At 36.1% G+C, this 22,449-nt stretch overlaps 3 protein-coding genes across 4 annotated transcripts; 1 reads left to right on the top strand and 2 right to left on the bottom strand.

The window, feature by feature from the left end:
• Window positions 1-27: 27 nt before the first annotated feature.
• Window positions 28-5,247, bottom strand: LOC111459268 (F-box protein At2g32560-like). Of its 2 annotated transcripts, none has more exons than XM_023102084.1 (6): window positions 4,876-5,247; window positions 3,317-4,546; window positions 3,055-3,134; window positions 2,776-2,954; window positions 2,344-2,418; window positions 28-439 (listed from the first exon to the last, which is right to left on the bottom strand). In XM_023102084.1, exons 2-6 carry the CDS (start codon window positions 3,980-3,982, stop codon window positions 252-254), a joined length of 1,188 nt encoding a protein of 395 aa, XP_022957852.1. In that variant the 5' UTR covers window positions 3,983-4,546; window positions 4,876-5,247; the 3' UTR covers window positions 28-251. The 2 variants fall into 2 exon arrangements, with proteins under 2 accessions (XP_022957852.1, XP_022957853.1); XM_023102085.1 differs by having other exon boundaries at window positions 3,317-4,428.
• A 3,342-nt stretch (window positions 5,248-8,589) lies between these two features.
• On the bottom strand, window positions 8,590-15,511 carry LOC111459262. Its single transcript, XM_023102073.1, has 8 exons — window positions 15,117-15,511; window positions 14,769-14,860; window positions 14,307-14,414; window positions 13,615-13,721; window positions 13,323-13,378; window positions 12,845-13,016; window positions 9,806-10,081; window positions 8,590-9,682 (listed from the first exon to the last, which is right to left on the bottom strand). Exons 1-8 carry the CDS (start codon window positions 15,282-15,284, stop codon window positions 8,841-8,843), a joined length of 1,821 nt encoding a protein of 606 aa, XP_022957841.1. The 5' UTR covers window positions 15,285-15,511; the 3' UTR covers window positions 8,590-8,840.
• Window positions 15,512-15,818: 307 nt separating this feature from the next.
• Window positions 15,819-21,528, top strand: LOC111459263 (dihydropyrimidinase). The gene is made up of 13 exons (XM_023102074.1): window positions 15,819-15,991; window positions 16,215-16,376; window positions 16,745-16,796; window positions 17,413-17,682; window positions 17,799-18,010; window positions 18,198-18,318; window positions 18,686-18,773; window positions 18,878-18,956; window positions 19,254-19,341; window positions 19,531-19,571; window positions 19,666-19,718; window positions 20,109-20,265; window positions 21,130-21,528. The coding sequence occupies exons 1-13, from the start codon at window positions 15,881-15,883 to the stop codon at window positions 21,331-21,333; spliced, it is 1,638 nt and encodes a 545-aa protein (XP_022957842.1). The 5' UTR covers window positions 15,819-15,880; the 3' UTR covers window positions 21,334-21,528.
• The last annotated feature ends 921 nt before the right edge of the window (window positions 21,529-22,449 follow it).

Raw genomic sequence — 22,449 nt, 5'->3', positions numbered from 1 at the left:
TTCCCACCAAAAACAGAAGAAACAAAATGAAATTTAAAGCAATAGATTATTAGATTATCAAAGTGGAAGGAAGAGTAGACAGCTACAGTCTTCACACTACTTGAATCTAAACAGAAAGCCTATATTCTTTTGCTGTTCCTAAAATCACTTTCTTCACATCCCTTGAAACAGAGTAATTAGATTACACAGAGGAAGAAGAAGAAGCATGAGCTCCAAGCTCAAGAGGTGTGAAGGGGGAACCAAGCTCCTACCTACTCCAAGATGTCTGTAGGCCAAAGTTGTTTCCACATTGAGATTTCTTGATCGGAGCAAAGCTTTCGGATTCCTCCGTAGAACCCGTCGACCTCGTTGCCTTCCTCTCGATGGTCCTTTCGGTTGATGGCTGCGAGTCTCCATCTTGATCCAGGGGTGTACTGATTGAACTCCAGCACCACAGTTTCTGTTCACAAAATTTTACATATCAGCAACCACTTCTACACTTTCATATGATAATCACACAACTTGAACTTTGATGATGGAAGAAGTCACTGATGAACACCAAGTTTTTACCAATATTCATAACAGAAATGATGATTTCAAAATATTAAGCTGATGGAACTTAAATGCTTTTGAAGTCACAGATTCTTAGCCTACTAGTATATCAGATATCCTACTTCCACATTAATTGGGGAGGAGGAGAACAAACCACCCTTTATAAAAGTGTGGAAACTTTCCCCTAGCAGACGAATTTTAAAGTCTTGAAGGGAAGCCCAAAAGGAAAAGCCCAAAGAGGACAATATCTGCTAGCGGTGGGTCTAGGTTGTTACAAATGGTATCAGAGCTAGACACCGGACGATGTGCCAACCTTCTCACTGTTCTCTGAAGGGGGGTAAACATGATGCGGTGTGCCAGTAAGGACGGTGGGCTCCAAAGGGGGGTGGATTTGGTGGTGGTCCCACATCGATTGAAGAAAGGAACGAGTGCCAACGAGGATGTTGGGCCCCAAAGGAGGGTGGATTGTGATGTCCCACATTGGTTGGGGAGGAGAACAAATTACCCTAAGGGTATGAAAATCTTTCCCTAGCAGACGCGTTTTAAAGCCTTGAGGGGAAGCCCGAGAGAGAAAGCCCAAAGAAGACGATATCTGCTAGCGGTGGATCTGGAGCATTACACTACTACTGTCCTATTTCCAAATATTTGTCATCAAGTACTTGTCCCATTATATTGATCCCAGATACAGATAAGTAGTGATTATTCTGAAAAAGTAGCAATAAAGTTCATCCTAACCAAAAGGACTAAAAAAGGTAGAAAAAAACAAAGTACAAACCAGCTGCACCTAGTGGATAATCTTTAAGAATAAAGAGAAACCAACACTCCAGCACAGACAACCCAACCCAAGGATAGCTCGATTAGTTAAAGCATTATACTCTCAACTAAATGATCAGACGTTAGAATTCCCCCTCTCATGTTGCTAGTGCAATCTATATCCAATGGAAAAGCGCCAACCATAAAAGCAACTTTCCTCTCGATCGGTTTTGTCTTTCCAATCGTTGCAAATATTCTAGTATATATATAACTAGCCATATGGTCCAACACGTGAACAAAGTCATCTTTGTTCCAAAGGCCTAGCGAGTTAAACAAGTTCGTTTTTTTTTTTTTCCTTTAAAAGGAGGTCCTTAGGTCCTTTTCTATCTCCGGACGGCATTAATTTCCCAATTGTTAAAATAAACACCAACTCAACCGGTAACAAAAGGGTTGGGCAGCGTCCAGTTACCTCAGAGTGGTTGGCCATAAAAGCTCCACTAAGACAATTCAATAGATCAGTGGTTGGACACAAGCATTCCACTGGGACAAAAGCTATGAATATGTTGGTAGAAATGATGACATACTGACAATAATGTCTAGGGGACCAATCAAATAGCATAAAAAGTTTTGGCCCACATTTTAAAAATGAGATGCTTTTCGATAGGGTTCTGAAACAGCGACCCATACAAACTACTGACTCTGCCCATGCCAGTGCAGGTCAAGTAATGACTCATCAAAACAACGAAGAATGGCTTATAATACCTCAGACTACAAGTAAATGAAGGTTCAGAAAACAACTACTTATAAGACAAAGGAGAAGCGGGGAGGCCTCTCTGTGTTCTTAAGTGGCTATGTCCACTCTTTTTGTGGGGTTGTCTTTATTATTTATGCTTTGTTCTTTCGTTTAAATTATGAAAATTGGTTTCCATTTTGAGTTGAATCTTATAGTAAAGATTTCAGAACTAGCTCAATGATCAGTAACTCTGCTGCTTGAACTTCCATAGAACAAACAACAATCCAAAATCAATGATCAAACTAGAAGTGGGGAAGAAAACTCACCACTATAATGACATCTGCAGTGAGTAGCATTTCGATCACATGTTTCCAAGTGACCTACAGCGCCATACCACCAACCTGCAATGCATATGCCACAGTTTATGAGCCCTTAGTTAATTAGCTATAAAAAGTTACAACAGTAATGGTTCTTATTACGTAAAACAAAGTTCTTATATTATAAAAAGAACTTTCTGTCCCCAAAGAAACAAAAAACGAGCTAACTTTGATAAACGATTGACCGACTATTTAGTATTTCCTTTTCTATGTTCATATGGGTCTTTTCCTTTTGCTTCTATGACCTTTCGTCAAACTGTAATACCTTGATTTAGACGAACAAGTCGAAAGGGGATGATTTGAGCTAGGACTCCGAACAGGTAGAAATTCAATAGATAAATTGCAAAAAAGCTCAAAAGAGATCTAGGCTGAAGAACAAACCATAAGGGAATTCTTTGTTTTTTCTCCACTGTATCTCAATATGGTCACCAGGGCACAATTCATTCAAACAGTCTGAGATATGAAGATCGTGTGGAGGAGTATCGATGGGCGGCGCTCTAAGCCTCTCCCATTGCACGCCATTCTCAATTGCGATTGCTCGCCTGCCATGTGGAGGGTACCTGTAAGAAAGAGTACATTTTCTCAATTGAAAGATCTGTAAAAGAAAACAGGGCAATAATTGATGCTGCCGAGTTAGACAGTGGGTGTTTGCTTAATCACCTCGCTTGGAAGGTGTCCGTGTGGGGATCGTAGCAAAGCTTTGCATCATAACAAGACAACATGAAACCAACATGGCCATTCTGCATAATTGAATACTTCAAATATCAGTTACAATACTTTGAAAAGGCCAGCCCAATACACAGTTAACTATTAACTATTCAGATCAGATAGAGCTAAACACTTCATGACAGGAAGCGGGGAAATCTGAATACATAGAAAAGACTTGTTCACAACTGGAAGCATACGATTACGAGTCGTTTACCTCACGGTTATAGACCTGAGCTGGGAACCAAAATCTGCCAGTCTCAAGCGCAAGATACCAAGACATGATTGAATCAACCGGCAGCGAATTTCGTTGCGTGTTATTGTCATTAGCCTTGGATCTGATCCATGAAAGAGACCAACCAAAAGACAAAAGTCTAATAATGCTCTTCTGCTTGTTTTGCTTAAGATTACTTGCACCAACTCTAGAAGCAAGATACCATTGCCACTCTCTGTAAGCAGCTTGACCAATAACTTTACCCCATTTTCGTTGTATGTGCTTCTCCCAAAGATGGTCACTTATACATCTCTCTCTCAATGAACTACAAACACCCGCCATACTACATAGAGCGCCCGGTGGAAGTCTCTCTAGAATGCATTCCAAGACCAATTCTGGCAAGTCCAACACCGACATCTCACTGTTTTCCTCAACATTCTCTATTTTTGAAAGATATTTCTTTTTCAAGGACATCCTCGATGGAATACTAAAAAGATATGTACAAAGACTGTTCTTGATCACCTTGTATATGGGAAAGAATGATAATTCTTTCCAGAACCAGTGGGGCAAGAGCCTCATCTCATATGCCCATAGTGGGAGTGGTTTGAGAGGGAGGGACTTTATAAAGAGGAGGAAGGAGAGGCAAGTGAGGAAGAAACAAAGAAGCATCAGAAAAGAGGTACTTTCTTTTATGGATAAAAAAATGGATTTAGCATAAAAGACAGGGGGAAAGATGAATGGAAGAACCCAATTGTGGGAATACAGTGGTTAATGAGGGGAATAAAACTGAAATGAAGCCCCTTTTACTTCTTCCTCCTAGATCATTAAGAAAGGCAAAAAAGGAAGTTCAATATGGCTTATGGGATCCTGTGGCACCTTTCAAATGTGGGTTTCAATTGGTTCAAAGAAGCCCACCAACCCCAAGGGTGGGCTCCACGTTGAAGTCTAACAGAGCAAACTAGAGGTGCCTTGAGCCACCTCACAAGACAAACTTTCGTGGGGAAAGTTGGCTTCACTTCACCAGTCCAGGAACCAAAAGAAAGTTAGAACAGCTCCCTCAGCTTCTTAATCTTTCTTCCTTTAAAGCATTTGAACGTACAGACGCCCAAACCCAGCTGACATTCAAATAAAAAACAGGGCCAAGTGAGCTAAATTGGTTCTATTGGATGAACCCATGACTGAAACTTGTCGATTGGGTGGGGCAGTCTCAAATCTATGGTGGTTTCCTGACACCTGGAGAGTCCCAAGAAGCGAAAAAAATAAATAAACAATGATAATAAAGCTATAAGAGTCTAGATGCAATGACCCATATCTCCAAAATCCCTGATTTTGTTTCTTAAAAAAGAGCTAAACCAAAAGAATAAGGTGGAAAAATAGATCGGAGTTGTTGGCAGATAAGCCACAATTAGGTGCACCCAACACCTTAAAATTGTAAGAAATATAGAAATGACACACAACAGACAACGACTAGGAGATCTAGAACTAGTGGCGGAGATAATGGTGGCTACAAAGAAGAAGAGCAGATAAAAAGAAATGAAGAAGGTGGGGTCCTTTCTTCTCACCTCAAACTTCAAAAGCAAGTCGTGTTCTTCATCAATGGACCATCATCAAATCCTCCTCCACCACCACCACCCACAGAGCTCTCAATCGCCTTCAATCCCTCTCTTGGGCAATTTATCAAACAGTTTGTGTGCATAAACAAGGGAAGGAGAGACCCATGTATTTAATGGGCGGTCTCAAGGCTTGAATTACGAATTAGCAGAAGAAGAAGATAGGGATTTTTGGAGGGAATTATTGTAGGGATTTTTGGAGGGAATTATTGTGTGGATATCAAACAAAAACCAAATGTTAAACCTTAAAATCTCAATTATTACAAACCCATCTCTCTTTCTTCCGTTTCCTTCATCGCTCTCTTCCCAAGATTCCCTCTTTTCTAACAAGTGGGAAGCAAAATCCGTCTTAACTAGAAAGATTTTCGATTCCGTGATATTATTGGCTGCTATCTGGCTTTGGCTTTTTCCTCTACGTTCCATTTCTTTGCAACCCTTTTACCATTATCCAATTATATCTTGCCACGTCACACGTTAATTATCCTTTTCCCCAGTAATTAGTAAGTATTTTTTTATTTTATATTTTTTTAATGATAAAAATATAATATAGATTTGTCACACAATCATTTTTTTTTTATTTTTAGATTAAAATAAATCAATATTTTTGTTGGTTGGTTGATGAAAAAATTAATATATGAAACTCAAATAGTTTTTTCTTTTTTAATGTAAACTTTAATCATACAAATTTATAAATAAATATTTTTTTAAAAAAATAATTTAAAAACATTATTGATCACTTACACGTGCAAAATTTGAAACAATATTTATATTGTATGATTGGATTATAATAAATTTAACGTCTTATCAAATCATATATTATAGTCAAATAATGTCACGTATGGTCGAAATGACCAAATGAGGCTCAAAATTATTAGCTAGAGCTATATATTTAATAAAACAAAAATAAAAAAAGCGGAATATTTTGATTATAAGATTTAATTTCATATCTTATTCCAAAAAAATGTAAAAAAATGTGTAGCCTAAAATAATTTTTTTAAGAAACATTAATTTATTTAAAGTTGCTATTAATGTTTAAAAAATATCCAACAAAAATCTTCTATATTTAACTTTGATCTCTCAATTTTAAAAATATTCTCAAAAGATCCCCATGGTTTGCATAATTTCAAATCGTACCCTTTTGGCTTGTTAAACTCGACAAGTTTGGTATATATGCAATTATGCAAATTTGGAATTTGGTTGCAATGGGAAAGAAACTAAAGTATAGGTAAATAGTTTGAAATATGGCAAACTAGAAGGACGTGAGTTGTAATTAATGATAATTTGATGTGTGGTTGCGTTTGTAAAATAATTAAAATATATGCTAATTGTGTAATTATAGTAACCAAAAATATTTATTTAATGAATTTAGTTGTACTGACACAGACAAAAAGTAATTATAACATGACGTGATCAAATTTAAATTAAATTAAATTATGTTTAATATATAAATAAAAAATTTTGAAAAATAATAATAGAATTTAAAATTGATTAAGAAAATGGGATTTAATCCTTTCTTGAAAATTCAACAAAATCCTGATCTTTAGCGCCTCAAGAAATATGGGCACGGGCACGGGCAACGGGCAACGGGCAACGGGCAACGGGCAACAGACCTGGTTTTTGGTGGCCTCCCAACAGCCACGCATTTCTTCAACGAATATACCTTTAATATGCTTTAAATTTTGATAATTATTCTAAAAATATATATATTTATCCACGTAATAAATCTCATAAAATTCAAATATAATTATAAATATCAAATATTTATAATAATCTTACGAGTAGGGTTGAGTTAAACTCTATTTCTCGTTGTCGAATGAACAAAATATCAATCTACAAACCGACCCAAAATTTTAGTTTTCAAAAAATTCAACCGAACCCATTTTTACGGTTTGGTTGGGGGTAGCTGAGATTGGTCGGATTCTTTGGTCATACGTACACCCTTATTTTGAGTTTTAAATTTGATGACATATTTTAAAAAATAAATTAATAATTATTGTATTAAATATATACTAGATTTTATGTCCATCACAAGATAAATTTTAAAATATTTTATAATTATAATATATTATTATTTCAGAAAACAAGGAGTTCACTTGACATATAATTAATTTTTATTTTATTTTATACTAAAAATCTCCAAAGAGTAATTTTGGAATATTAAATAAATAAATAGTTTAATTTATATCATATTTTTTAAAAACAATTATATGTAATAATATATTTTAATTAGAATATTAAATTATTAAAAAATTAGAAGTCCAATCAGGAAGCTTGTTTGAAGGAATAAAGGTGGGTAAGGTGAGGATCCCTTTGATATGAAAATTGGCATCTAAGATTGGCACGCCTTTCAAACACATTTTTTAATTGGCTATTTATATTCATTTAAAATTCTAATTTCTTTTTTCATTATATAAATAAATAAACTAAATCCAAAAAATAGCCTCAACTAACCCACCAGAACTATGGTGGGTGGGCCCATCTCAATTTTATTAAAATAAATAAATAAATAAATTATAAAACTGAGTCTACCTTTAATAATTATATATTTTTTTCCCTCCAATGTATGACGTGGAATGGATGTTTATTTTATAATTTTATATTTCCATTTAATAATATATATATATATACATATATATATATATATATATATATATATCTATTTATTATTTTTTTTAAAGAAGATTTATAGATTTAAGAAAATTAAGTCTAATTTTTTCTTCATGGAAAATATAATTTATTTAACTATATTGTTTCGAGTATTTTGCTCGATTATTATTATTATTGTGAATTTATTCGTTTTTTTTTTCTACAAATTCTCTCTCCCGAGATCGAGGAGATATATTAAAAAACGAGCATGGAATATCGAAGAGAGAGAGAAAAGAGGATAATTTATAATGGATGATGAAGGAAGTTGTTTTAGGTTGGTTTGTGATTATCACCTTCCCATTCACTTCCCTTCCAATGCCTTTGTCTCCTAAAGTTTAAGCATCACTACTATCATTGGTATCCACTTTTTCTTTCCCTAATCTTTTTCTATCTCACTGTAATGGGGATAATCTTTTATTTCAACTCTGGATTATTACACGATGAGATTTTTTTTTTCTTTATGATGTAAAGGTGAACTTAAAAGATTGATGTGAATCTTAGATCCAACGTTTTGACAGAGAAAGAAAGGCACGGTTGAGAAGCCCACAAATCCATTTTATATATTGTATTGCTCATAAAGTATATCTTAACTAATTGAACTATACTCTGATTGTAATAGATTTGATCTCGTGTCTCCAATAACCTCACCAATTGAAGAGAATAATGAAACATTCTTTGTAAGGGTATGAAAATCTCTCTCTAGCGAACACGTTTTAAAACCTTGAAAGAAAGTCTAGAAGTGAAAGTTCAAAGAAGACAATATCGCGAGCTTGGACGGTTATAGTTTCCTTCGTTCAAGTTTCATTCTTTGGGGATTTGCTTCTTTCTATTCAAATGTGAAAATAAGTGTGGGAGATATTGACAATGTTCAAAATAACATTGAAACACATTTTACAATCAAATCAAATACTCTTCATTTGGCTATGTTCAAATGAAATGCATTTGAATATCATCAACTACGCAAGAAGATGATGAGATTTTGGGGAAGTAGGAACAACTCAACTACAAAATATAGAAGGATTATACAAGGATGTATACATATATTTTTATCACTGTGTATCTTAAAACATGTATAATTAACAACATGAGCTCTCGATCAAGAAGTTAGATGTCCGAATCTCATATCTCAAATATAGTTTAAACTCCCGAAAATAATAATAATAATAATACTAAAACATGAAAGTCGAGATCCTACAAGCTTTCACATATCATAGAATGCGGAGGCTATGATTTTGTTCAGACAGCAAAAATCACAGCAACTGTAAAAGAATTTATATTAATATCCTTACCGCAGACTGAATGGCTGATAATTCTTCTTCCCCAACTTTCTTCCATATCCCACCTATCAACAAGCGCCCCTTGACACCTTCACGTGATTCGACATCGTCCATCTCATATTGGAAGTTTCCATTTGTTTCCTTCATTTTCTTGACAGTACCGCTATCAAGTTGCTGAGTATCAGAACTGGCTTCTCTCTTGAGGCTACATTTGCCGAGTTCGATGTTCTCTTTGCTTCTCAGATCTTCCGAAGCTGGTTCGTTCTCGGGATTGAGGTCAAGAACAGGAAGACGACCAGATGAGCCGATTGGACGAGGCAACATACCAATTGGACATGGGGTCCATGAATTTACCACAGTCCACCTGGTGGAACTTCCAACATTACCATCTACTGGATTTGCTGCCAAGTTGTTCTTTCTTTTGTGGAGCTTAATCATCTCCAGTTTCCGACTTGCTTCGTGGAGCGACTCCACGTGGTTTAAATTGTTTTCTGAAGTGGTTTGGTTGGGATTTTCTTCGTCGGGAATATCTGAATTCAATAGATTCAGAAAGGATAGTTTGTTCAGTTTCTTCATTAGAGAACCGTCATCCAATAACTGTGCAAGATCAGTGGCAGAATCCATAAGTCGCTTGTTCCCAGGAGCTGATACCAGAAGGCATTTACGTAGCAACTCCATTAGAACACCTTTCGGAATGTGTTTTCCAGAAAAAACTTCTCCATTGCGCTTTAGTTTTATACCCTTGAGTTTTTCAACAAGCCATGCAAACAAAGATGAAAGCTGTGCGACTTGACAGCTCTTCATTTTGTGATCTGAGGACGTGAAGTACTGACTTTCTGAATAAGAAAACCGTGTTTAAAGAACCATTCAGGAAAGAGAGAGAAGAAGCAAGAAAAGGGCAAGAGTGAAGAAGTAAAAGGGAAAAGGCTGTAAAGTTTAAAGTTGATATGTAACCATACCATATTCCAAGGCTTCTTGAGTTTTGATTTTCTCCAGAATTGCCTCGAGCAGATCTAAAAGCAATTCTGGTTCCTTATTCGAGATCTTAGCGATCGCGAGCTTCCAACCTTCCAATACGGCGCTTCGGGATTTTTTGGAATTTTCAGGAAAGGCCAAGTCTGATGACCTCATTGCCTTTAGCAAAAATTCCAACAATACAGATAAAAATTCTGAAGAGAAAGTAGAATATAACTGAATAAGAAACTTCAGTGTCTTGCCCGTCTTTGTCTTCAAACCTGAAAAGGTAGGCTTATTTGTTAATATTTTCATTCTATTAGAGATTCAATTATAGTAGTTAATAAATCTCAAATCAGGAGCTTTAACTGCTTGAGAACAAAATTGCCAACACAAGAAAACACGTGCACAACTTTTAACTCTGAGGTTTAGCATCAGCAGCAAGGAAAGGATTGTAATAGAGCTTTGAATCGTTCATATTGAGACTTTTTTTTTATAAGAAACTGAACCTTCATTGAGAAAAAATTGAAGAAAATGCAAAGGCACATACAAAAAACCAAACCCATAAAAGGAACCCCCCTAAGGAAAAGAATTTAAATAAAGTAAAATGAGACCACCAAGCATATGATTACAAAAGATCTTAGAAATTGACGCCAAAAGAGATAAAATCTGGCAATCTCTCAATCCCCCTAAAGATTCTATTATTCTTCTCACCCCGACAAGCCCCATAAACTCGCACAAATCCCCACCATCAACAAAACCTCTCATTTTCACGAAAAGGCAAGGGGAGAAGCAACTCCTTGAACATCTCCTTGGAACCTCTGTGCCCATCAAATTGAAAATCAAACACGTCAAAAAAGGGACACCAAACAGACCAAGCAAAATCGCACCTCCAAAGCAAGTGATTGAGATCTTCCTCCGTCTTCTGACAAGAGATACAATAAGATGGCCCAATCGACAGAGGCATCTTTCTTGAAAGCAGTATTAACCCTACCGTGGATAACCTTTCAAACAAAGAACTGAACCTTCTTTGGAACTTTCACCTTTCACAAACACAAGAAAACTAACTTCTTGACTGGAAATGGATTTAGCAACTACTGAAATAAAGCACTACAAAAAAAAACACCCAATGGGGTTAAGACTCCAAAAATGAACATCCCTTCTCTTCGGTCTAAGGCTAAACCTCTCTACCAAGGATAGGAGGAGATGTTGGTAGTCTCCCTATTAGACAATGGACGACGAAAACTAAGAGACAACGAAGGAGAGCTCCCCAAGGGATCAAAGACACTAGCCACTGAACAGTTTTTCATGGACGATAGATGATACAAGTAGGGAAACAAAGAGGAGAGATGATACAAGCAGGTAAACGAGTAGAGAGAACTATTCCCACCCACTTATCCTCCCAAAAATTAGTACCCCTTCAATCAACCACAGAACTTCGAATTAGGGATGAAAAAGAGTGCGCTCATAAGATATGTGCTTCCAAGGATTTCTGTAAATGCCTTTAAAATTACTTGGCACTCACTCAGAAATGATGGAGACCGTATTTACTCATAATAATCCTATGCCAAAGGGAACCAGGCACGAGAGGGCACCGTCAAAGCCATTTAGCTAGTAGGGCTTCGTTACGAACCCCTAAATTGCCCAATTCTTATCTCCCAAGGTTCACAGAGAGAATGTACCTTTTGGAGATTGGGGTTAATAGAAAAGGAGGAGAAACTATGGATCATCTATCAGTAAAGTACCACTTTAGATTGTAATATGTGATCAAAGTACAGAGATGATGTACCTTTTGGACATTGAATCTCAATGGTTGTATGCTCTCTTAGAGGCAGGGGAATATATTAATCGTACTTCTTTCCATTGTCCTCCATCATGTACCTCTAGTGTTAAGGGTGCTCATGAGTTTTTTATTTGAATGCCAAAAAGAATACATCGTCTTCTTTGAGGTGGCATGTTGAAAAGGAAAGCAGGAGTGTTACGGGTCAACACAGTTAAAACTTTGGGGGATGGTTAGAAAGGAATCAACGTGTTTTCAAGAAGGCAAGAGAGAATTGATCTTATTATCAATCTTCCCCATGGTGTACTCTTTTCAATTATTTCAGCAATCTCTTCAGAATTTATTTAAGTTGGGAAGCAATTCTAAGTTAGATTTTTAAACAGGCTTTGCTTCTACAGAGGTGCAGTTCTTGGTTTAATTTCTTTTTTTCAAATGAGAAACTTCGCTTTCATAGAGAAGTATGAGAATATGAAATAGAAAGCCAACTGACATAGAAAGACACCCCAAACCAGAGGAGCCGAATAACCAACTACACAAAAGGAGGCTCTAATTTACAAGAATAAGACCTACAGGTAATTACAAAAATACTTGGAGACTGATGTCGAGTTAGAAGTGTTAAACCTAGCCAATGAACAAACCTTCTTTCAATCCCTAAAAGTCCTTGGAGATTCTTGGATTGGATTATTTACCACTTAATTATTTTCTTTTGCTTTTTTCGATTTTGATATCTGTGAGTGTCTAGGCTAGTTTATAAGCACTTTGACTATTCTAATGGAACAATTGTCCAACTTTACTACATTTGATTACAAAGGTAACCTATAGGATATTAAACCCTTAATAGGTGGTAACCATTACTTGAACTCATTCCCTCTCAGTCTTTTACTATTTACCGAGCATTTTTATAAGCCTATGTTAACCCATGGTGGGTATGAAACTTCTAATTCTTTTCAAAAAGAAAAAAATAACTAGTAAATAACCTTATTTGAACAACATGGAAAACCAAAAACACCATGCCATTAACCAAGACTAGAAAATTCTATAATTATCTCCTCCTCATGTCTATTGTTGGAAGCAATAGTATTGATCTAGCAATCCTTAAATAATCTGTCTCATCTCAAGATCTCCCATTTAAGACGAAATTCAAGTCAGCCACAAATTAGTTAAAACTAGAAACAAAACCATTTAAGACACATTAGATAGTAATAAAAAAAGTTAAAAGGAAATATAAAATATGGCCTTTAAAAGGGAGAAAATAAACACGTACGTTTTGGCTTGACCACTGATCCACGTTGAGAATCTTGCTTCTCACTTAAGTTGAAAGCCAAATCACGAAGTCTGGATTTGATTTCTTTTCTAATGGTAGTACTTATATCACCTAGAAATGGAATTGCTTTTTCCTGAGGATCCCAATAATAAGCTTTCAACCAATGAAGTGCCTGAAATCACCAAAAATCAAGAAGGCTTCAGTTTACTTCCCATCTCAGTTAATCTTCTACTGTTTAAAAAAAAAATTCTATAGAGAAATGACATTCAAGTACAAACTGCCGCAAACGAAATGCAGAAAGGATAGAACAGGCACATTTGTAAATTTGTTAATGATTTATTGTTCCACTTTGAATGATGCTAAGTGAAACTATCATAAATAGAGATTAATCATTAAAAAGAAAAGGAGCAAATAAAGTTGAAAGCCATTAAAATGTGAAAAAACGAGAATGTTAAGAGTTCATACTTCATAGTCATACCTTGATTGAGGCACACCGAACCACCTGAAGAGCTGGAAGTTCACGATGAGAACCCTCTATAATCATTGCCAAGAGAAATATAAAACTAATTACAATCAATTAATTATAGGCAACCTATTATTGAGAATGGATGATGTTGCAAAAAAATCAAAGAACAGTAAAACTGACAAGTGGTTTTGTCACATTTGCAGCATATATAGGAAGATCATAAAACTTTGAGAAAGAAGCTCATAAAACTGGAAAGAAAAAGAAAAGAAAAATAGCACACAAAATGATATTTGGTGGTACTCACCATGACGAATATCAATCAGTACACGAGGCAAACCAATAGCATCAGCTGCCACAGCAATTGAAACCTCTGTTTTCTTGCGTGTCTTCTCAACAACACCATTTACAAGCCTTTAAAACCAAGAATGCAGTGAGTTCTTTGTGATTCTTCAGAAGAAAAGTTTACTTTTATTCTGTAATCTTGTGAAAACAGTGAAAAAAAAACGCACAAAAATTCAATATAAAGGTCCACCAAACAGCTAGCTCTATCCTAACTTACTTCAATCAGTCCAAAGTGAAGCATGTGGAATGATTATTTTCATGTTATGGAACCTCTTACTACAGACTTGTACAGTTAATGCGAATAGGTTAACGGAAGACACGTTTCAACAATCTAATTGACTGTATTTTCAATACGGCTAATCTGGATCTCATGTAATCAGTTTGAGACCGTGAAATTGTAAATTCTTTCCTACAACTAAGCCGTATAAATGAACAATGGCATTGACATTCTAGGAAGCGTGAACTTTGCACCAATAGGTTGATACTTCAATATTTGTTTTAAAATGTAACATCAACACTACTTTGTTAATACGTAATACAAAAAAAAGTTCACCATATGATAACCTTTAGTTAATCAGACTTAGAAGGTCAGAATAACGAGTAACAAATTAAGAAATTTTCACCTCTTAACTTACAATATAAGAAAATAATTACCTCATAATGGCCATGCAATATAACATGGCTAACGCTTCCTCTGAAAGTGAAACACTATTTAATTGTTCCTCTGTACCACGAACTGAAGCATCCACCGATTGGTTCTTTCTGCAAAGAATGAATAACAGAAACTAATGAACGCCAATAGTGGTTTCCACATAAAAACACCATATAACCTTGGATACAAAAAATATATGTACTCAAACACATGGTAGCGTTAATATTACTGACAGACCCAAGAGAAGGAAATGGTCAATACACAATTTGATTGTTAGCGATCTATTGAATAACCATTAATTAAAATTAATTGTTTTGAAGTTAAAACTATCGCTCCTAATTTCTAATCTCAAAATGTAGGCTTCCACTTTCATTCTCCTACAGAAAATAGCTCGAGTAGGAAACAGTATAATTGGTGAATATAACCACAAAAAAAGTTGGTGAAAAGTGAGAATTGAAGCATACATGAAGTAGGGATCCTTTTGTTGGATTTCGATTATAGATGCTGTCACTTCAACGACGACTGGAAGACAGCCTCTGCTTCTCCATGTTGATATCTAGATTCAAAAACAAAACACGTAAGCCACAAATAAGAAAACTAGCAACGCGAATCCAGAAAAGGATGGATGGAGGGTACTGAGACCAGGAAATTTGGCTACATGCATCAATCTAACGTAATCAAGCCGGTTACAAAAGTGCAGCATAATGAAATTTACAATTACAGACTCAAATGTAACTTCAAGAATTAGCATAATGGAGAAAAAACATGCGGCGGAGATAGGTCGAGCAACTATCCTTAGAAAGTAATCTTACTCTTCCCAGAGCGGCGGCGACGGAGTCAGAAGAGTCAGAGAAGAGTGATTGACTAACAAAAAGCCACTCGCTCCAAGTCGACCAGGGTACCAATTTGCGGCTGTACGTCGACGAATTATCTTCTTCAGTTTCCACGGGTACTTCTTCAAATCCTAACAGCGATTCCATCAAAACCTACAGCTAAAGTACCTTGTACGTCTTCACATGCAAGGATAGCACCCGAAAGTTCCGCAAACAAAGAAGAAAAAAGGATCAAAGATCAATGGAGAAAACGTGCAGTGAAACCAGCAACTTGAGAACGATGGCCGACGCCGGCGAACCCGCTAGAGGGAAAAAGGTCGCTGTGGCGCGGTTGTAGGCTTTTATAGGGAACGGACGCGGGAGTGAATTTATTTAGGCTAGATGATATTTGTGCTTATGAATAAATTAATAAAAATATCATTTTTTAAAAAAAATATTTTTTATTTTTGAATAAAATCCATAATTCATAAATTTTAATAATATTATTAAAAAAAAAAAGAAAAAAAAAGTATGTGTTGTCTTTTATCCCTTAATGATTTAATTCCCAATTATACCGTTGCAAAAAAAAAAAAAATATATATTATTAAATGGTTAAAAATATGAAATTAACTCCGAGAATTGAGATTTATTTTTTTTTTGGACAAAATGTGATTTTTTAACTCTATATATTAATTGGATATTGCCGGGAAATTGTCCCTTTTGATCAGAAATACTCGCACTCCAAGGTGGTCTGTGAGCGTTTGATGAAGCTTCAGTTCATCGGTGCGCTGAAATTCATGGAGTCGGCCAGCCAGCGACCTTGGCTCTTCTTTCTTATCCTGCTCATTTTTTCAATATTTTCCCGCGCAGATCAGGTACTCTTGATTAACATTTGTTTTACGGTTGACTTCTGATCGGTAGCCGAGAAAAATGAAGAAATATGGGGTGTTAAATTGATCGGCGAAGAGAAATACGGAGTTCTTCGTTTTATATGGCCAAACGCTTAATAATTTTTCTCCAAATCAATTGGACTTGCGATTACAATTTCCGAAACTCTAATCTCTTTATCATGTCGTCTTTTGTTTATCGTTTTGTCAGTTCTGTGATGCTGGTCTTGGATTTGATGAGTCAACATGTGGCACTACGTCATCGTCGAAGCTACTGATAAAGGGCGGAACTGTTGTTAATGCTCATCATCAGGAAGTTGCTGATGTTTATGTGGAAGACGGGATTATTATTGCCGTGAAGCCTAATATCAAGGTATTCCTTATTAACAATATGGCGAAATCATTTATCTGTAATGATCGTTTGTGAATTCAAAAGACTTGGTTATGAATGCGATCTACTATCACTAATCGGAGGCCGTGCATATTCATGGCGAAGTTGACTTGTTCCTAACGTTGCGACAGCGCGTTTCCTGCAAAAGAATTTCGGTTTCCTTCGTGCTTCAATCAGTGCTATTGAATTGCCTTTTGTCATTATTTTTTAAAAATCTTATTATCTGCAGAGTAAAGCCTACTATTCATTCATGCTCAACAGTTCCTTACTTATGCCGTCATTTATAGTTTAATAATTTTTTCTGTGCATGTTATGGATCCACTGTTAACTCGTTTAATTGCCAATAATAGGTCGGGGATGATGTTGCAGTCCTAGATGCCACTGGAAAATATGTCATGCCAGGTTAAATTACAAATGATTCTGGTTTCCTGCATTTATGCTACTAAAATATGTTATAGGAGTATGGATATCAATTTTAATGAAGGATTTGTCTAGGCAATTCAATCTTACCCGGTTATCGCACTCAACTGCATCCTTGAGGCCCCCTTTCTTGTAAAATTTTCAAGAAATATGATCTCATTGGAGTTTATCAGATTATTTTGTAGCCTTGTTAAATTTGTATGCATGAAATATGCATAGCTTGATATGTTTCCTTTCGTTGGAAACTTTTATCCCTTGAAACTGAAAAATAAATTTCTTTAGTATAATTATAAATAAGGGGAAAGGCGTGAGTAGCTAGTATGCTATATGATGTAGCTTTGTGTGTGTTGAGAGGCACTTTTTGGCTTATCTCGAGGATTTTGGGAGAGAGAGAGAAGTTCTTGAATCTTGTCCTCGATACGCATCTACTTTTTTCATGTGAATATTACATGCTTAAAAGAGCGTTTTATTCCATCGGGAGTATTTGAACCAGTTTACTTTCAGTTTTTTAGTTAATATCTAACGTCAGAATCAGCAAAATGTGTGGTACATTTTGGTGGTGATTGATTACAGCTTTCTTCCCCTGGAATTCTGGCAGGAGGAATTGATCCTCACACACATCTTGCTTTCGAGTTTATGGGTACTCAGACAGTTGATGACTTCTTCAGTGGTCAGGCTGCAGCATTAGCTGGTGGAACGACCATGCACATTGACTTTGTTATACCGGTGAATGGAAGTCTATCAGCAGGGCTTGAATCGTACGAGAAAAAAGCAAAGAAATCTTGCATGGATTATGGTTTTCATATGGCAATCACAAAATGGGACGAAGTTGTTTCACAGGAAATGGAAATTATGGTGAAGGAAAAGGGTTAGTGATTATTTTTCATCTTAAACCAATAAACCGTGGATCAAATTGCCTTCACCTTGAAATGTCATTACAAGTTTTCTCATCAATATTCATTCTTCACATATTCGAACTTGCAGGAATAAACTCTTTTAAGTTCTTCCTAGCATACAAGGGGGCTTTAATGATCAGTGACGAGCTCTTATTACAAGGATTAAAGAAGTGCAAATCTCTTGGTGCCTTGGCCATGGTACATGCTGAAAATGGTGATGCTGTATACGAAGGACAGGAGAGAATGATTGAACTTGGTATAACTGGTCCAGAGGGACACGCTCTTTCACGACCTGCTGTGGTAATTTAAAAAAAATACGTTTTAAACTGATGGAACTTCTGAATGAATTTACGGTTTTATGTACATTTTTTTACTGCTTATTTCTCTGGTTGAATTCATGGGTACTTGATGGACTCCTTTGTCAATTTATTTTCCACTCTCCATTGATGGGTATTTCTTTCTTTATGTGTGCTTGAAATTAATGCAGTTAGAAGGAGAGGCAACGTCCCGTGCAATACGTTTGGCTAGTTTTGTGAACACTCCTCTCTATGTGGTTCATGTTATGAGCATTGATGCAATGGAAGAAATAGCCAGAGCTCGGAAAGCAGGTGCCATATTCTATGTTTTAAAATGTACTTTGTGGTATATGTATCTGGCGCAAAAGACGATGTTAATTTATTATAAAACATTCTATGATAATTCATACAAGCGTCAGAATTCAACCAGAGAATATGGAACCTGCTAATAAAATAATTTATAATTTTGCCATGGAAAAATAGAGGACTGAAATTATAGATTGTCAAAAGATCAGTGCTAGTAAAACAATCTATAATTTTTTGGCTGCCATCTGTTACTGGCTCCTCTATCTTTTTCTCCTCACAAATTGTTATGATCCTTCTCTGTTGGTGTTATTTCTGTGCTATATGATAGTCTATTTTTCTTGGCCAGATGGATAACTTTTCTTTTAAACTGCAGGGCAGAGGGTTATCGGAGAGCCAGTTGTGTCTGGGTTAATTCTAGATGATTCTGTGCTTTGGGATCCTGACTTTGTTAACGCAGCAAAGTAACTACTATGCTATTCTAGTATTTCTTTCATAACCTTATTCTTATCACTATTTTGTTTCTTTCAAGTAAGCAGTCTAACATTATGACTGTATCATCCGTCAGGTATGTCATGAGTCCTCCTATTAGATCATCGGGGCATGATAAGGCCCTTCAAGCAGCCCTTTCAACTGGAATTCTGCAGGTTATTATAACTAAGAAGATGGAACATTTGCAATTTCTGTTATTGAAAATGCCCGACAAATCAACATTCATAATGCTATCATGCAAATTTCAGAACGCTTCGATTTACAGCTTCAGTTTTGGGTTCTTACTTTGAATGTGTGTGTGTGTGCGCGCGCGCATGTATTTGTCAAAAATTAAGATCTCCAAAAAATATTTTAGTATTGTTACCTTAACAGGTAGGTACATTATCACGATGTTTTTGAAGTGTCATGTTTAGATGAAGTTTATTTCTCAACGAGCTTCTTAAAATTTGCAGCTTGTGGGAACCGATCACTGCGTCTTTAATTCTACACAGAAGGCTGTAGGGATTGATGACTTTCGAAAAATTCCTAATGGTGTCAATGGTAGTTTCTACGGATATTACACTCTCCCTCTCTCTTTCTTCTTTTTATTTTCCTATAGATATTACATTACATATTAGGTGGTCTGTATTAACAATCAAATATGAAATCTTGAGAACCTGGTTTTAACGCTTATCCTATTCAGTTATGCTACTTTCTTTGCTTCCGTATCTGACAACTTGTAATCTTCAGGCATCGAGGAAAGAATGCATTTGGTATGGGATACGATGGTGGTAAGTTGTATGTGCATTTGTTTTATTCTTTCAGAATATGCAGTTAAGTTTGAATTTTCTTAAGAATCTCATTCCAGAAATCACTTACATTCAGGAGTCTGGTCAAATCTCTGTCAGTGATTACGTTCGGATTACAAGCACTGAATGGTATGTGGTCTTGTTTGAATTGCATTGTTTTCTTTCTTTTCAGTGATCAACAAAAGTTTGTATTCAATTTGTATCTTGCTAAGAAGGAAAAAAAAAGAGTAAGAATGGTATGTGGTCTTGTCACTATTTTGTGATCTCTGGAGGAACTTGTCCTTATTCTTAGAGTAGTTTTATATAATTTTTGCACTGACAGTTGTTTCTAAAGTATTTGGATACATGACCAAAAGAAACTTCTAAATATATATAAAAATAAAGCTTTAGCACTTAAATCATTGTTTTCTTTGGAAGGGCTTATAGATAAAATGCTTGACTTAAAAAATTACTCTAGAAAGTCAAATACACTCTTAGAAAGTCGAATACAATCTGTTTTATCGTTTACTATTTGCTCAGTGCTAGGATTTTCAATATATACCCAAAGAAAGGAGCGATTCTTGCTGGGTCTGATGCAGACATAATTATACTCAACCCAAATGCAAGTTTTGAAATATCTGCAAAGTCGCATCACACTAGATCTGACACAAATGTCTACGACGGAAAGAGAGGAAAGGTCTGTACACCATACAGCAGTTCTCTTATGACTATGGACTTGTGGGTTGTGCTTGCTTTATGTCTACTTTGTGCTTTAACTTTAAGAGGCATGCATGGATAGCGTGGTGATTAAGTTTATGTTAGGCTTTGAGAACCAAAACTACCTCAACATCTTTATGAACAGGTCATTCATAAATCATAACTCAGTTCAGTATCATTAACTCATGCGACGTTTCTAATTACCTTCGGTTGCTATTGTCTTCATGCTTTCTTTTGACTATTGTGCTATTGGTTCAAACATCTTCAATATTCTACAAAATTGTCATCTATTATTTGGATGCCATTTCACTAGATTGTTATGGACCATGGTGGAAAGGCTTGACCTTTTTGACATTTGGTTTTTGTGGCCAAATAACCGCAAGAATTTTGTGTTCATTTCTTTCCTATTAAACAACCTAGGGGGAAGTTAGTTCTCAGCTAGTAACAACCTTCTGGTGGATACTTTGTTAGTTAGGAGCGACAAAAAAAATAGAGTTGTAGTGGAGAAAAGGGAGGAGCTCTAAGAAAAGAGTGGGAAAGCTCAAACCTATTGAATTATATTGTGAGCTTAAAGAGTACTTGAATGAGTGAATTCCTACCACATTGTTTGCATGTAATTTTCCTCCGTATAAAGACCTCTTGGTCCTGACTTCTTTTTCAAAACCAAGATACATGTCCAATAGATCATTTTTGGTGTACGCAACTTGACATGAACATTAACTTCTCCACACATGCATGTCCATATTTGAGCGGTTCGATCTCTTCGTGTCATCACATGCGTATTTACACAACGTTCTGGGCACAGTAATCTATTTATGTTTAAAAACGTGTATATTTTTCACAGGGAAAGGTTGAAGTGACAATTTCTGGAGGAAGAATTGTTTGGGAAAACGATGAACTAAAAGTTGTTCCAGGTGCTGGGAAGTACATAGAGATGCCGGCTTTTAGCTATTTGTTTGATGGAATTGGAAAGGCAGATGCTCAGTACCTGTCCTCACTCCGTGCTCCGGTGAAACGTTCTCAGTCCACAAACCTTCACTCATCGTAGTTTGTGAAAAAGGGTAGAATAGATGATGTGGGCGGAATAACTGAGATTGCATGGCCTATATCCACCGTGTATTTCTATAGCAACTTCTCTTTAAGATACAGGACAGAGTTTTATGTAGTTATGTTATAGCATAATTTACTTGTCATGTTATGCCCCATGAAATAAGATATAATATTCAAGGTTCCATGTTTTATATGCTAAAGAACCAAAACAAGATACAGGTTGGGGGAAATTGATGCAATTATCCGTATGATGAACACGTCTCATCTCTACATTTTCATGCCAGGGAAAAAAAATTCAGATAAACAGCGTGATTTGACTAAAACATAGAGGAGCGGGTTGCCTTCTCGTCACATATCAAGGCCTGATACAACAATTGATGTAGGTCAGAATCTTCTTTTTCTTCTGCTGAATAAGAGAAATAAAAGAGCAAGGATTAGATGTATGTATGGTATTTATTGTTCAATTTAGCTTTGCTTCTAAAGATCTGTTTTAGAGATTAAGGTAGGAAAAGAACAGGGGATGCAGCAGATGAAAGTGCTTACCGGGACAACAGGGTCGTGCTGGTGGGGGCGAAGACGATGTTGATATTGTGGGTGGTGTTCATAGCGGCTGTGGTGGCTGTGGTGGCTGTGGTGGCGGTGGTGGTGGTGGTTCTGTTGGCGAAGATGTTTATCTGCCATTGCCATCATCTCCCTCTCATTTCCAAGGCTGGCTCTTTTGAACTCAGTTAAGTCAGTTTTTTGCTGTTTCCTATTTGCACGAGCTTGAGAGAATACAACAGAATAATTGCTTGCCCCAGGTGCGTTGTGATCCCATCCCCCAAACTCTGGAACAGATTTCCACCTATTGTTTTTCTGTACACACACACACACCAACGAAACTTTCAGCTTTTGAATTTGTGATTTTGATTGATTTGTATCCATTCTGGTGCTTTTTTATGATAAAATACAAGGATTCTCTTGAATTACGAAAAAAAAAAAAAAAAAAAATTGGTCGTTAGAAAGAATATGTAACCGTCCAAGCCCACCGCTAATAGATATTGTCTGCTTTGACCTAACCTGTTATATAATGTCAGCCTCGTAGTTTTAAAATGCCTCTTTTAGGGAGAGGTCT

This window comes from Cucurbita moschata, unplaced genomic scaffold (assembly GCF_002738365.1).
Source record: "Cucurbita moschata cultivar Rifu unplaced genomic scaffold, Cmos_1.0 Cmo_Scf00022, whole genome shotgun sequence".
In the NCBI taxonomy this organism is placed as follows: Eukaryota; Viridiplantae; Streptophyta; class Magnoliopsida; order Cucurbitales; family Cucurbitaceae; genus Cucurbita; species Cucurbita moschata.
Note: the sequence above shows the minus strand (reverse complement) of the source record. Positions and strands in the feature narration are given on the sequence as shown.

What these genes read in the sequence shown, in the direction of transcription:
- LOC111459262 (XM_023102073.1), bottom strand. Translation starts at nt 15,284, where the DNA reads ATGGAATCGCTGTTAGGATTTGAAGAAGTACCCGTGGAAACTGAAGAA. An exon ending in CAAAAGGATCCCTACTTCAT is followed by an intron (nt 14,415 to 14,768) that starts GTATGCTTCAAT and finishes CATTCTTTGCAG; the next exon opens with AAAGAACCAATCGGTGGATG. An exon ending in ACTGATTGATATTCGTCATG is followed by an intron (nt 13,379 to 13,614) that starts GTGAGTACCACC and finishes CAATGATTATAG; the next exon opens with AGGGTTCTCATCGTGAACTT.
- LOC111459268 (XM_023102084.1), bottom strand. Translation starts at nt 3,982, where the DNA reads ATGCTTCTTTGTTTCTTCCTCACTTGCCTCTCCTTCCTCCTCTTTATA. An exon ending in CTCAGGTCTATAACCGTGAG is followed by an intron (nt 3,135 to 3,316) that starts GTAAACGACTCG and finishes TCAATTATGCAG; the next exon opens with AATGGCCATGTTGGTTTCAT. An exon ending in CTGCAGATGTCATTATAGTG is followed by an intron (nt 440 to 2,343) that starts GTGAGTTTTCTT and finishes TTTTGTGAACAG; the next exon opens with AAACTGTGGTGCTGGAGTTC.
- LOC111459263 (XM_023102074.1), top strand. Translation starts at nt 15,881, where the DNA reads ATGAAGCTTCAGTTCATCGGTGCGCTGAAATTCATGGAGTCGGCCAGC. An exon ending in CTCTTTCACGACCTGCTGTG is followed by an intron (nt 18,011 to 18,197) that starts GTAATTTAAAAA and finishes AAATTAATGCAG; the next exon opens with TTAGAAGGAGAGGCAACGTC. An exon ending in ACGACGGAAAGAGAGGAAAG is followed by an intron (nt 20,266 to 21,129) that starts GTCTGTACACCA and finishes TATTTTTCACAG; the next exon opens with GGAAAGGTTGAAGTGACAAT.